Raw genomic sequence first — 15185 nt, forward strand, 5'->3', positions numbered from 1 at the left:
TGTGTTAAAGAGAGAAAAAAAGTTGGCCCGAGGTGCGATCGAACACTCTTGGGTTGTGAGTCCTGCACCTTACCAGCTGACATGTTGATGAGTCTCATATTCTCATCCACCATCTAATGGTTGATCCAAAACTTATTTGGAGACCCCTGCAGTATATTATTACTACTTCTTCTTCTCCTAACGTACTTATTCAACATAGTGATGAGTGTCTGCGTTGCCTGAATTTTACCAGAAGTAGAATAAGAAGAACGTAGTGACGAAACGCGCTCTGTAGCACCGTTTGTCCGTGTTCAGCTACTGTAGAAACATGACGATGCAACGTGGCGACGTCCATGGAAGGGGGTGTCCGCGGTTATGTAGATAGAAATGTCTCATTCTAAGGTAATAAAAACATAATGTTTCATTATGTAAGGTCCTTCCACACCACTGAAAACATAGTTATGGATCTCATATTGCATTTCTGTCAATAGAGCCTCAGAAATATTACACACTGAACCTTTAAAACCTTTAAAAAACAAATTCTTTTGTCAAAGGTAGCTTTTTCCATTTAAGGACCTTAGCAAAACTGAAACCCATTCTTTCTGTAAAGCACTGTCTGGCATGCTCTTATATCCTCTCGAATTGATTACTGCAATTCCGTGTACTCTGGCATCTGTCACTCCTCATTATGACACTCGCAGCTTCTTCAAAATGCAGCTGCTAGATTGTTGACTGGTACAAGGAAGAGGGATCATATCTCCCCAATATTGGCTGTTCTTCACTGGTTAGCAGTCAAATATAGTGTCGATTTTAAAGTGCTGTTAATTGTTTTTAAGTCGTTACATGAACTGGCTCCATCTTATATTTCACAACTCCTAATGTTTTATCAGATCATCAAACGACTTGCTTTTAGCCATCCCGCAGTCTCGTATGAAAACAAAGGGTGATCGTGCCTTTGGCGTTTGAGTCTGTTTGGGGGCACTTGTGCTTAACTGTCTTGCTTTTCTTTCGTATTGCTGTATGTCATTAATTGTTTGGCCTGTTTTAATTTATGTGGTTTTAATTTTTATTTCCTCTACTGCAGAGGTTCCAAAACTTTTCAGGCCATCGCCCTTCTACATCTTGATCGGGTTGCTGCACCCCTAACCCCCTCTCTCTCTAGGTTTGCTTAGGCATATATATATATTGGCTCACCCCAAATAGTCGAAGATTCGATGGGAGGAGCCTGATTCGACTGCCAGTCTCACAGTCGAATCTTCGCAGTGGCGTTATGAAAGTTATGAATAAAATGTCACCAATAAGCCTCAGTTTAGCTGGAGACGTACAGTGTAAGTTACAGTGACTAATGAACAGAGACTGTAGCTCTGCAGCTTCTCAAGATTAAAGCGGAGCTAACCCCTGTAACCCCCTGTATTTATTTGCTCTATGTCCCGCCCACAGGTTACATGTCACAAATAATAGCCTATCAACACTTTGCTCCGGAGAGCAGCAGAGCTGTGTGTTGAAGAGACGGCAGCCGATATTACTGGAGGTTCAATAAAAATCTGAAGATCTGTTTCTATGATGACGAGCAGCACGGTGTCCCTGTTACACCAGTGAACACGCCCGAAGTCACAACTACGGGGTTTCACTCAGTGACAGCTTCAGTCGCTTGCATCACAGCATGCATCTGTCTGCTCTGTCTTTTCACTGCAGCTCTGCATTGCGATGCAACGTTATATATTCACTACATTACAAAGTAACAGTGGCAGTAAAACCTTTTCTCAGACTGATGGTTAAACTTTGCAATCAATCCACAGTTCACCTGCGTGGCGAACTGTGTGGAGGGAGGTTTCAGAACATCCCCTCTGTTTGCTCACAAATCACACTGTTGTATTCTCATAAACAGATAACACGGACACAAAGAGGATCCATCTGAGGATTTGTAAGTATAGTATAGTTTGTAAGTGGATCAGCCTGACTGAGAGAGGGAGAAAGTTGTGCAACTAGCCATTTCCTGTGAGTAAATAAATAATAACAATTTTAAATTAAATTGAAAAAGGAGAGTTTTCAATTCGGGTTTTAATTTAATGAAGAAATCCACAAAAAAATAATTGTTGTAGTTAGTTGTTACACTACATTCCCTAACCTACACCGTTACATTTCTCCTGTCGCGCGCCTCTAGAGGCGGCTCGCCACACTTTGGGAATCGATGTTCTACTGTATAACTTTGTTCAGCACTTTGGTCAACTCTGGTTGTTTTTAAATGTACTTTATAGAGAGCCTAAGTCACTCGCTTCCGCTTCCGGCCCATGGGACCTTATTTCGGGAAAAATATGAACGGTAGTCAACGACGAGAGACAACTTATCTTTTTATCCTGTTAGAATTAAGTTACACACATGATGTTGGTCAATTTAAAATATAATTTTGCAAGTCAAGAAAGTCGCAGTTTGTCGTAAATCAGTAAAGTTACATGTGGTTTTGTGTGAAAACCGTTCAACGAACTACATCTCTGGTCTCGCACAATATACATCGGCAGTATGTTAGCGCAGTAATGCTAAGCTAACGTTCATTGCTTTTTTGCAACAAACTAGATAACTTAGCGATGTTCCACGCAGAAATACATTTCACCTGATGTGTTTAATCCATCAACTCCTGGTCCTTTTATCACGTCATCCTCTCATGTAAGTTTTTTGACGTTAGCTTCAGTAATGTTAGCTTCAGTCACATTAGCTTCAGTCACGTTAGCTTCAGTAACGTTAGCTTCAGTCACATTAGCTTCAGTCACGTTAGCTTCAATAACGTTAGCTTCAGTCACGTTAGCTTCAGTCACGTTAGCTTCAATAACGTTAGCTTCAGTCACGTTAGCTTCAGTCACGTTAGCTTCAGTCATTGACAGAAACAATTACGACGCCACATACGCAACTTCTGGGTTTGTGGTCTTTGTAATTATGTATTTTCACAGTCTTGCCTCAACAGTTTTACATCAAACTGCGACTTTCTTGACTTTATAATTAATTTTTTTAATTGACAAACATCATGTCACCATGTTTGATCAAACAGGATCAAAATATTTGTTGTCTCTTGCCGTTGACTACAGTACAATATTTTTCCAAAATAAGGTCCCATGGTGGTCCAACGGAAGGGGAGGGACTTAGGCTTTCTATAAACAAAACTTGACTTGCAACTGCAGAATCAGCTCCACCAGCTGTTCATCTAAAAGCTAGTTACATAGCAGTGACAAATGTAAACACAGAATCATTCCCACTTTCTTTTGCTGATTTTCTGTCAATTTGTAAAAAGTTGGTCTGCGTTGGGCCAGTCAGAGAGTCAACAGTAAGACGAGGAGCGACTGAAGGAGGCCGGTCTGTGCAGCAACACAGGCCTGCAGGAAGTCAGCACTTGTGTTTGATTATGTTTGATTACAAGTTCGTACAGCGAGTCAACTGCAGTGAAAGACGTTATAATTTTTGAAGAACAAAGTAAACCGAAGCCGGGGGGAACCTGACAGGTGACACAGCTGATCCGACAGCTGATCGTGTTGCTGCATCGTGTTTCAACGTTCAGCCGCTGAACCAGGTCGACGCTGAATAACTGACGACGAACGCGCCACGTTGCTCGTCACAACAGGAGAGTGGTCTGAGTAAAACTGGTGGCCACTTCACCTAAATCACGCCCTGCTCCTGGGGGCGGGGTCAGGACGTCTGCTGATGTCACAGTGACACCTGACACCTGAGTGAGTGTGTGTGTGTGTGTCTGATCCAGTCTCCTCTGTGTGTCTTCAGGCTGACCCGCAGTACGCCAGCAGTGTAGCAGACAACCTGAAGCGCCTGTAAGTCCAGCTGCATGATGGGATGCCGTTTCTATGGCAACAGACCCGAGAGGGGATTCCTCATTTCCTCTGTGTGTGTGTGTGTGTGTCTGTGTGTGTGTGTCTGTATGTCTGTGTGTGTGTCTGTATGTCTGTGTGTGTGTGTGTGTGTGTGTGTGTCTGTGTGTGTGTGTCTGTGTGTGTGTGTCTGTGTGTGTGTGTTGTCTATCTTTGTGTGTGTGTGTGTGTGTGTGTTGTCTATCTTTGTATGTGTGTGTGTGTGTGTGTGTGTGTGTGTTGTCTATCTTTGTGTGTGTGTGTGTGTGTGTGTGTGTGTGTCTGTGTGTGTGTGTTGTCTATCTTTGTGTGTGTGTGTGTGAGTGTGTGTGTGTGTGTGTGTGTTGTCTATCTTTGTGTGTGTGTGTGTGTGTGTGTGTGTGTGTGTCTGTGTGTGTGTTGTCTATCTTTGTGTGTGTGTGTGTGTGTGTGTGTTGTCTATCTTTGTGTGTGTGTGTGTCTGTGTGTGTGTGTTGTCTATCTTTGTGTGTGTGTGTGTGTGTGTGTGTTGTCTATCTTTGTGTGTGTGTGTGTGTGTGTGTGTGTGAGTGTCTGTGTGTGTCTGTGTGTGTGAGTGTCTGTGTGTGTCTGTGTGTGTGTGTGTGTGTGTTGTCTATCTTTGTGTGTGTGTGTGTGTGTGTGTGTGTGTGTGTGTGTGTGTGTCTGTATGTCTGTGTGTGTGTGTGTGTCTGTGTGTGTGTCTGTGTGTGTGTGTGTTGTCTATCTTTGTGTGTGTGTGTGTGTGTGTGTGTGTGTGTGTGTGTGTGTGTGTATGTCTGTGTGTGTGTGTGTGTGTGTGTGTGTGTCTGTATGTCTGTGTGTGTGTGTGTGTGTCTGTGTGTGTGTGTGTGTGTCTGTGTGTGTGTGTGTGTGTGTGTTGTCTATCTTTGTGTGTGTGTGTGTGAGTGTGTGTGTGAGTGTCTGTGTGTGTCTGTGTGTGTGAGTGTGTGTGTGTTGTCTATCTTTGTGTGTGTGTGTGTGTTGTCTATCTTTGTGTGTGTGTGTGTGAGTGTGTGTCTATCTTTGTGTGTGTGTGTGTGTGTGTGTCTATCTTTGTGAGTGTGTGTGTGTGTGTGTGTGTGTGTGTGTGTGTGTGTGTGTGTTGTCTATCTTTGTGTGTGTGTGTGTGAGTGTGTGTGTTGTCTATCTTTGTGTGTGTGTGTGTGTGTGTGTGTGTTGTCTATCTTTGTGTGTGTGTGTGTGAGTGTGTGTGTTGTCTATCTTTGTGAGTGTGTGAGTGTGTGTGTTGTCTATCTTTGTGTGTGTGTGAGTGTGTGTGTGTTGTCTATCTTTGTGTGTGTGTGTGTGTGAGTGTGTGTGTGTGTCTATCTTTGTGTCCATCTGTTCGTGTGTTGTGTTTGATGTCGGCTCGTACTCGGCAGCCATAGTTCACAGCATGTAGTCAAAGTGCAGCATGTTATATTATCATTTATTTATCTCACGCTGTCTCAGGATAAACTGCCAGCAACCTTTTTATAAAATCATTTTTACACTCCTGCCTCCGCTTCCTCCTCCTTTCCTTCTCCACCACCTCGGTTTCCTCTCGTCGTTGTTTCCTTCCATCTCCTTATCTTTCTTTTCTTTCTCCTGCTTCTCCTTAATCTCCTGTTTTTCATCATGCTTTCCCTTCTCTCCTCTTCTTTCCTTCCTATCCTCTTTTCCTTCTCCTCCTTTCCTTGCCACCCCTCTCCTTTTTCTCGTAACCTCCTCCTTTCCTTTTCCATCTGTCTCTCTGTTTTATTCATGGTCTTGAATTACAATCGTTCCTTCGCTGCGTCCTCGTTTCCGTTTTCACCCTGAGAGGTGATCTGATTGTGATCACATCTTCAGAGGTGGAAGAAGTACTCGGATCTTTTACTTAAGTTAAAGTCTAAAAACACTGCTCGAAGTCCTGCATGCATGTAAAATAATAAATAGTACTTAAAGTACCAAAAGTAAAAGTACTCATTATGCAGATTATAATTATTGAGGCATTCATGTATCATCACTTTAATGTTGCACCTGGTTAAACATCATTCGACACATTAAATCTGCAAAGTAACTAAGTTACTAAATAAATGTAATAAAAAGGACAATATTTGCCCCGAATGTATGTAATGCAGTAGAAGTATAAGGTAGCATCAAGTACAGTACTTAAATATGTAAATATGTTTAGTTTCCTCCCACCTACTTCCTGTCTGTCTGTCTCAGTTTGCTTTATTAGTTTCACACATTAAGACTTTGCGTTAGATGTTCTAACGTTAAATGAAACTAACATCGTTTGTGTGTCTCAGTTTCCCGGCAGAGATCCAGTCGGGTCTGTTGGAGGTCGTCTCGCCGTCCGTCCACTTCTACCCGGACTTCTCTCGTCTCAGAGAGTCCTTCGGAGACCCAAAGGAAAGAGTCAGGTGATGTTTGTGTGTGTGTAGAAACAAGCTTTTGGTTGATTTAACACTGCACCGACAACGTGACTCAGTCTTTATGTTTGTCTTGTGTTTGATGCTTTCATATCTCAGTGGGGACTTTAACCTGAATGCACACTGACTTTTTAAGGTTTGAAACTCGGTTTCAGGGTTCGGGTGGAAGGTGCCAGAGAATGTATTATGTCAATGAGATGTCCCCACAGGGATAGAGGGACATACGTGTGTGTGTGTGAGGAAACTCCTCTTTCGCCATAAAGGTTTAAATAACAACGTGACGTCAATCATCAGTAGTGTTTTTCCTCTCAGCGGCTGTTTGGACAGTACCATGACCTTTAGTAACTGTTCCTACTTACATTCAGTAATTCCACTTTTTCTCCTACATGTGAATAACCAGTGCAGGGCCCGTTCTCAGGGGCCGATGTGACCGTCGCGTTGTGTTGCAGTAATAACGCTGAAACAGCACGACAGGGGCGGAGACACTGCGAGATATTCAGCGCTTCTTTAGAACGTCATTACACTCTCACAGCTCCGTTGGAACGTTTATCAAACCTACCTCCCTCATATAAGCCACGCCCCCGTGTTGCGTACCCCACCCTCACTGTTGCAGAGCGATGCTCTACATGGTAGCTAGTCTCTGGTTTGTTAATGCAAAGTACTAACTTGGTCATAATCATAACCATTCATGCAGAACAACAAGTTCAACATTTCAAAAGTTTGCTGATTGCTGGGCTCAGATTAGGGGCGTGACAGCACAGTTGGGTCACGATAACAAGACGAGAAGATATTTTAACAGTATTTGGAATAATTCGATGCTGAAATATATCAGTGGGGGGGTCTGGGGGTCCTCCTCCAGCAGTAACCACTTCAGAATATAAAAATATAATAGAATCTAATGCAGTAACCAGCTTGTGGACGATGCACGTTTGTTTCTTCTGTTTCAGTTGCATTGCATGTTTCCTTATTGTGCATTGTTTCATCTGTTTTCAGAACATTTTTAACAAAAGCTGTTAAAAAGTGATGGAGACATTCTGATTCTGACCTGTCCCCTGCGTCCCCGGTGAACGTGACACCTATCTGTCAATATTTTTAAATGTCCCGCCCCATCCAGGCTGTGATTGGTCGGTTCACGAAAAGTGACACTGACGAGCTACTTTCAGCACACAGCTGCTTGAAAGGCCCCCGAGATTCTCTTCTCCCTCGTCTCCCTCTGCCGACAGAGTTTAGCAGGCAGGCGAGAACCAGAACAGGTGAGCGTCACGTAGCGCCCTGAGAACCTGATCTGGAGAGGAGAGGACCGGCAGCTTGGGAGAAGTACGCTACGCAAGAAAATGTCTCGGTACGTCAAAGAGTACAATGTTGAGGTGCCGGTACCGCATACCGGAGCGTACCGGCCTACTTCAAGCACTGAGTTTATTCAAAATGAATTATTCTGGACGTGTCGCGTGCACCAAATTCGACACTGCACTCCCTTTGGTCTCCATCAACACACCCGCCAAGTGTGGAGTCGACTGGATCAACGGTTCTCGACGTAATCTAAATACAAACACACACACAGAGATTCCTGCCTTTTATTAGATAGACAAGTGTTTTTTGTTAAAAGTACTCAGTAGATTCATGTGCAGCAGGATGTTGCTGCTGTAGTTGTTGAGCTGCAGCTCATTCTGAACTGTTTAGCATCAGACTGCAGCTGATGATTCTTTTCATTCTGCATCAATCTGCTGATTATTTTCTCCATGAACCGACCGAATGTTTAGTTTGTAAAGATTCTGCCGTCACAGTTACCCAGAGGGCAAAGTGACACCTTCACAACCAACAGTCCAACGTTACTAACAAACATCACGTTATTACTGTCATTCAGAGGAGAAGCAGCAGATCTTCATGACATGAGCTGAAACATCAGATTTACAGGGAAAATGTCAGAACTGTTTCATTTATAACAAAACGTTATAATATATAAATGCTTCATATTTTTAAATGCAACATTTGAATACTTAATAAATGTCGTGCAGTAAAAAGCTCAGTGTTTCCTCTGAGATGTGGAGGACTCACGACTTCAGTAAATGTAGTGACTCTCTCGTTTGTGGTTGGCAGATGACGGTCATCTGCGTGACTGTGGATGTGGCGAGTATGTGCTCTTACTGTCACACCATGGAGCTTTGGCACTGCGGTCTAAGTTGCATGTCTGGTACCGTGTAGACCCGGGTTTGAATCCCGGTGGGGTGACTGTTCTTTCCCTTTGTCACCAGTGTTGGGCAAGTTACTTTACTTATTACTCCTTTAACAAAGTAAAAATATTACTTATTACTCCTTTAAAAAAGTAAAAATATTACTTTACTTATTACTCCTTTAAAAAAGTAAAAATTACTTTACTTATTACTCCTTAAAAAAGTAAAAATATTACTTTACTTATTACTCCTTTAAAAAAGTAAAAATATTACTTTACTTATTACTCCTTAAAAAAGTAAAAATATTACTTATTACTCCTTTAAAAAAGTAAAAATATTACTTTACTTATTACTCCTTTAAAAAAGTAAAAATATTACTTTACTTATTACTCCTTTAAAAAGTAAAAATATTACTTTACTTATTACTCCTTTAAAAAAGTAAAAATATTACTTTACTTATTACTCCTTTAAAAAAGTAAAAATATTACTTTACTTATTACTCCTTAAAAAAGTAAAAATATTACTTTACTTATTACTCCTTTAAAAAAGTAAAATATTACTTTACTTATTACTCCTTTAAAAAAGTAAAAATATTACTTTACTTATTACTCCTTTAAAAAAGTAAAAATATTACTTTACTTATTACTCCTTAAAAAAGTAAAAATATTACTTTACTTATTACTCCTTTAAAAAAGTAAAAATATTACTTTACTTATTACTCCTTTAAAAAAGTAAAAATATTACTTTACTTATTACTCCTTTAAAAAAGTAAAAATATTACTTTACTTATTACTCCTTAAAAAGTAAAAATATTACTTTACTTATTACTCCTTTAAAAAAGTAAAAATATTACTTTACTTATTACTCCTTTAAAAAAGTAAAAATATTACTTATTACTCCTTTAAAAAAGTAAAAATATTACTTTACTTATTACTCCTTAAAAAAGTAAAAATATTACTTTACTTATTACTCCTTTAAAAAAGTAAAAATATTACTTTACTTATTACTCCTTAAAAAAGTAAAAATATTACTTTACTTATTACTCCTTTAAAAAAGTAAAAATATTACTTTACTTATTACTCCTTTAAAAAAGTAAAAATATTACTTATTACTCCTTTAAAAAAGTAAAAATATTACTTTACTTATTACTCCTTAAAAAAGTAAAAATATTACTTTACTTATTACTCCTTTAAAAAAGTAAAAATATTACTTTACTTATTACTCCTTAAAAAAGTAAAAATATTACTTATTACTCCTTTAAAAAAGTAAAAATATTACTTGACTTATTACTCCTTAAAAAAGTAAAAATATGACTTATTACTGGGTGATAAATGTAATTGGTTACGTTACTATATTACTTTCACTACTTTTTTCCTTTCTAAATTCAAACCACTGTGCTAACACAGCACCTGTCAGCCATAGCTAAACAATGCCTGACAGGGGTGGGTTGTAACACTACATCTAGGGACTTCCTTGATTTTAAGATTTTACAGAGTGCTCTTTGCAGCCTGCACTCCAGGGTGACCAGCATGCATTTGTCAGCACTGTCACCAGTACTCCCCATCCACACGATGTATCCACACTCGATCTTTTCCGTACTCCGTCTCCGCCGGTGCAGAGGGCAGAGGAGCGTTCGGGCAGCTTGTGAGAAAATCCCGATACGCCAAAGAATAAGATCTAGAAGTGCCGGTTCTGGTGAGCACCGGCCCACTTCAAGCACTGACTGTGACTCTGATGAAGAATACGCTCACACAGACACACAGCTCTTTTTACCTACGGATGTACAGAGATGTTCTTTCATACATTTTAGTGTTTATTCCATAGAATTTACATAGACATACTGCTCATTCGCGGTGAGTCAGAGAGAAACATGTTCATTTACATCACTACCTGTTTTTGAAGCGTATCATCGTTACAACCTGCCCCGGGAGTGGGGCAGGTTGTAACAAGGGAACACCATGCGTTTAACATAAACTCACGAGGTCTGATCTTCTTGTAGAGGGTTGAATTGGTGCCATTTGTAGAGAACAAATGTGGGTTCTTTGTATTAAAGTTTGAGAACTCTAGATACAAAATTCAGAGAGTTATAGCTGCTGAAGCAAAAAGTGTTTCCCCTATTTATAAGAGCAGTAGCCTATTCAGTAATTTTAAAAAACGCTGTTGTTGTTACGTTAACGCCGCTCTCTCCCAACGAGTCCAAGCATCAGTGGCAGCAGCTGCCGGAGTTTCTTTCTGTAAGGTTCTCGCTGCTGTGCTGCTTCAGCAGACGATTCAAGAAAGGCAAAGGTAGAATTGTTGAAAGCTTTTAGCTGCTCGCACAGAGTTTACAACGGACGACAAAGTTCTTTGCATCTTAGACTGTGACACAGTAATGGCAGCAGCTACTTCCAGCTGGTGAAGGAACGCCTCTCTCCCTCGCTCTCCGTTCTTCCTGTAGTTTGTGGCGGACGTGAACAACAGAAGGTTGAGCTGCCACACAGTCGCACATTCACGTCAAGGATGGTGCGTTCAGTAACGCAGCGTTACTTGGATTAGTAACTGTAATAATATTACTGTTGTGGAAAAGTATTTAGTTACACTACTTAGTTACTGGGAAAAGTAATATTATTACTGTAACACGTTACTGCCCAGCGCGGTCCGTCACATATGGTGGTAGTGGTGGGATGGCTTGCCGTGGGGGTGTGTGAATCTTATGAGAGACCAGCAGTGTGTGTGAGGGACCCCAGAGATAGATGAAGCACCTGTGGGTGGGGGCACCCTGGGATGGAATAAGTACCGTTGGCGGAGGACGCCAGTTTGCGGGCCATTACTAAGTATGCACTCTGACTGCACAGTGGACAAGTCTGGTAACTGTGTCAGACATGGTCAGTGTGAGTTAGTCTGGGCTAATAATGCAGGGTGGTGATGATTTACAATGATAAAAATCACTAATAAACCAACCGCTGTACAGTAAACCAGGACTTGTGGGGACCTCGGGGCCGGTCGGTCGTCCAGCTTCGTGCCCGCCGAACTTCTTTTAAACAAAACAACAACTAAAACAAGTTGATTCACTGAAAATGAGTTTTTATGTTTGACTTTGAGTCTTTGACTGTAAAAAACTGCAGTTTATCATAAATAAAGCTCTCTTACCTGTGTGTGATTGATCAGCTCCAGACACCAGAGAAAGTCGGGTCAAGGTGTGTGTTTCTGTGTGTGAAACAGCTCCCCGGGCTTCTGTCAGCCTGTCAGGGCTAATTCATGAGGCTCTGAACCACACTGAGCGCGCTCACGACAAACACGCACACCTTTAAATTGTTCGTGTCTATTCTAAAAGGAAACACACCTTCTTTCTTCCTTCGCGGGTCGTTGAGCAGCAGATCGAGATGACATCACTTTAGTTAATAAACTGTTGCTCTGCCCCTTAGGCTCTGTTACCGTGGTAACACAGGAGGAGGAGGAGGACGGGAGATACAGGAAGTTTAAGGAAGGTTGAAGACCTGGACACAGCAGAGTTTGTCTCAATCAGAGCATCTGTGAAATAAATTTGAGCAAATGTTCCATGTAGAGTTCATCTTTTTGGTGAACTTTGACCTGTGACGCTGATCAATAGCGAGCCGCCTTGACAGGGCTGACCTTTGCCGGAGCGAATGGTTCAATAAAGTGTCAGCTGTGAGACAGACAGGAATCGATGGCACAGATAAGTCTTTTGAATAACGTGTGGACATTGTGCCGTTAGCGATGGAGCCAAGCTAACAAGCTTTATTTTCCCTCTTAGGTCATTTTTCATCTAACAAAATTATGTGTAACTGTGGTCAAAATCTGACAGGAACGTAGAGGAAATGGACGAGACGAGAAATCTAGATTTTATAGCAGGCGAGGATGACAAGATCATATTTTCCTTTAGTGCATCTCCGTTTACTCTTTCATAGCAAAATAAATAGGTCCAAAAGGCTTCTGACCTTTGAAAGGAGACCAGAATTATGCATCTAGGAGCTCCCAGCTGCTAAGCTAACGAGACTGTCCTCATCAGAAACACGGTTATGCAGGTCGTTTGTGCAGGATGTTATTACGACCCATGTTAACGTTTGTCGTGGCAGCGACCTCCAGTGGCCGTACGCCGGTAGCAGAGCTCAGGTGACTTTCAGGTATCATTAATAGCGGGAAAGTGCGTGCAAGGAACAGAAACCAAGCAAACGTTATTTAGAGTTTAACTTAAATAGCGCGACATACATAATTTACTTACATTAAACCAACTAAGTTTTTGTTGCCGAAACCAAACCCTACTGCGACTGTTTCACAACGTTATCCACGTGTTCAACGTCAGGTGACAACCTATGTTGTCGTGTGGGTTAGAGGACTTGTTGGAGCTAGCGGTTAGCTCGCCAATACAAAACACGGGCTCCGGCTGAGATTTCTGACAAGCTGTCGGACACGGGGCGGGCTCAGACCTGAGGGTCTCGGGCCAGGGCCGGGCTAGGGCCTAGATTTGAAGCCGGTGCAGGGCTCTAGTATGCACAGGAAAACAGGGCAGGCAGAGCAAATGATGAAGGAGGCCGTCCAAAAGAAAACCAAGTGCAAATGTCCACAATAAATCCAAAACCCAGGTACAGGAGACGAAATCCAGAATCCAAAAATACAACAGAAGTTCAAGCACTGACAGGCACGTAGCCTACGCGAGGACGGCATGCGAGGACGAACGAAAAAAAATCAATTGTGAGACGAAGACTTAAATGCACCAGCTGGCAGAATGATTAAACACAGGTGAAACGATAAAGATTCAACCAGGGATACAAAGACGGGAAGTAAAGTCCAGACAGAAACAGACGATTTCAAACTAAAACCGGAAACTAACAAAACACAAACCAAAGAAAGAGTCTGCTTCTGTCAAGTCTTTTAATGCTGCACATAAAAAGTATTTACATACTCCCAGCCTTTTTTGTATTGTTCCAGGATTTTACCCCAACAAAAGGACACGCAAACAAAAAACAAGCACAAAGAAAAAACGTCACTTTCCCACAGGTGCATAAAGAAGACCGACGTCTTAACTCGGTTAAGATTTAAAACTCTTCTGGTGTGCACCGGCCATTACTGTCCACCTATTTACATAAAGGAACCACTACTTCCTGTGTTGCTACTGGCCGTCAACTTGACGTGAATCAATAACTCCTTGGACACTGGGTTGGCTCCAGGGACGTGAATTTAGATTAAAACAATTGAAGGCTGGACCCCTGCAGAGTCAGAAACAGTAAAAAAAATGTCATGAAAAGGACAGAAAGTTGTGAACATTTGTCATAAATCTGGAGAAAAGTGACTCCGGGAGGAAACCAGGAGAGGGAGATGAAATTCAGCTGTGGCCGCCATGTTCACTTCTGCGTGTGACGTTGTTTAGTTCTTCGGGGCACGTGGGTCACTTTCAGGCCGTGGACAGGATGTGAAACTAGGATGTGAACTGTCAATAAAGATAATGGGACCTGGGAAATAAATTGGAATGGAGGCCTGCAGGGTGAACCTTTGGGAAACTCATGATATCGATGTTTGAGTAAAATCAATAATTATATGTTGCCTAATCTTCTGTTCAACATAAACACATGATACGAACCGATATTTTAACGAGGATCCTTAAATTAGTTTCATGTGAAGTGAGCGGGAGACTTTGCAGTGTAAATATAAACCTGTCAAACTGTTTCTAAATGACTTCAAACATGTCTTGTTACTTGTCAGCCGACTTATGCAAAGATACACATGACCTATTTCACTGTGCCGCTTATTAATTAGGACTTTATATACCGCCTTTCTACCTACAGATGTAGTTACAGATATACTGATCACACTTCTCTACTAATCTCAAATCTCAGAAGTCAAGGATTCTTTCCGGTCTCTGCTCGGGACGGTAATAATGTCAATAATGTTGACAAAAATAGGGTCGACTGTGGTAGATTATTTCTCTGCAGCTGTTTTAAGCTTCTACAAATCGATTTTTATAGAAATAAACAGAAACCAAAGGCTGCCTGGAAGGAAGGAAATCAATCTAATAAGTAATTTACAGCTTCAGAAATGATTTGTAGTAAGTGAGCTTAAAAATGGAAAGCTTGTCTGCTGCTTAAAGAAGCATCAGTTAGCAGCGAGCAGACAGGTGTCAGCGGTGATTCGTCCTTTTTAACACTGTTTGTATGCAAACTGGAGCGTCCATCCATCACGCCGAGCGTCTCTCGCTCTCTGAGGAGAACCCCGTTAAAAGCTTCCTCTCTGGACTCTGATGTTCTCTCAGAGGCAGGTGGAGGACGGTAAAATGAGCCTCGCGTTCGTGGCCTCGCATATTAAACGCTGGTAGTTCAGGTCACCTCCCGGGGAAACTCTGTGTTTATTCCTCAACAGGAAGAGGAAATGAGTCGCAGGACGTCAGCATTAGCTTTTCCCTGCTGGTGAAGTTCTGTGTCAGCTCCAGGAAACTCTGCACTTGTTGTGTGTTTAGTATGTTTCAGCTGCCCGGTGTAAACATCTACAAATGAATCTTATCGTTGTTGTAGTTGCAGCGGCTCCAGACCGCGAGGATATCTTTAACATATGAAATGAACCATTGCAGTTTTTTACAACTGCTTACACACGCCTTCAAAACTACGTCTCCTTTTTCCAAAACTGCTCACACAAAACGCGAAATGCCTCATATGTCCTTCAAAATGCCATAAACGCATCCAGAAATGAAGCACTTGCATCACACTTTTTTCATAATAGTAAATTACTGGATATACCATTTACACACTGTTCTAAATCTAAAGCTCTTTTGTCTTTCATAGGCCTAAATGTAAATGTAA

At 41.5% G+C, this 15185-nt stretch overlaps 1 protein-coding gene across 2 annotated transcripts in view; it reads left to right on the forward strand.

Annotated features, from left to right (window-relative positions):
- The window catches only part of mgat4b (alpha-1,3-mannosyl-glycoprotein 4-beta-N-acetylglucosaminyltransferase B), a 167103-nt gene that overhangs the window by 96822 nt on the left and 55096 nt on the right, over positions 1–15185 (forward strand). For both annotated transcript variants that reach the window (XM_038700192.1, XM_038700193.1), the window contains exons 5-6: positions 3745–3791; positions 6101–6214. In XM_038700192.1, coding sequence (XP_038556120.1) covers positions 3745–3791; positions 6101–6214 — 161 coding nt within the window. The remainder of the gene's footprint in view (positions 1–3744; positions 3792–6100; positions 6215–15185) is intronic.

Source organism: Micropterus salmoides, unplaced genomic scaffold (assembly GCF_014851395.1).
Source record: "Micropterus salmoides isolate LMB-PRFRI ecotype aquatic unplaced genomic scaffold, ASM1485139v1 Ms_hic_scaffold_5, whole genome shotgun sequence".
Taxonomy (NCBI): Eukaryota; Metazoa; Chordata; class Actinopteri; order Centrarchiformes; family Centrarchidae; genus Micropterus; species Micropterus salmoides.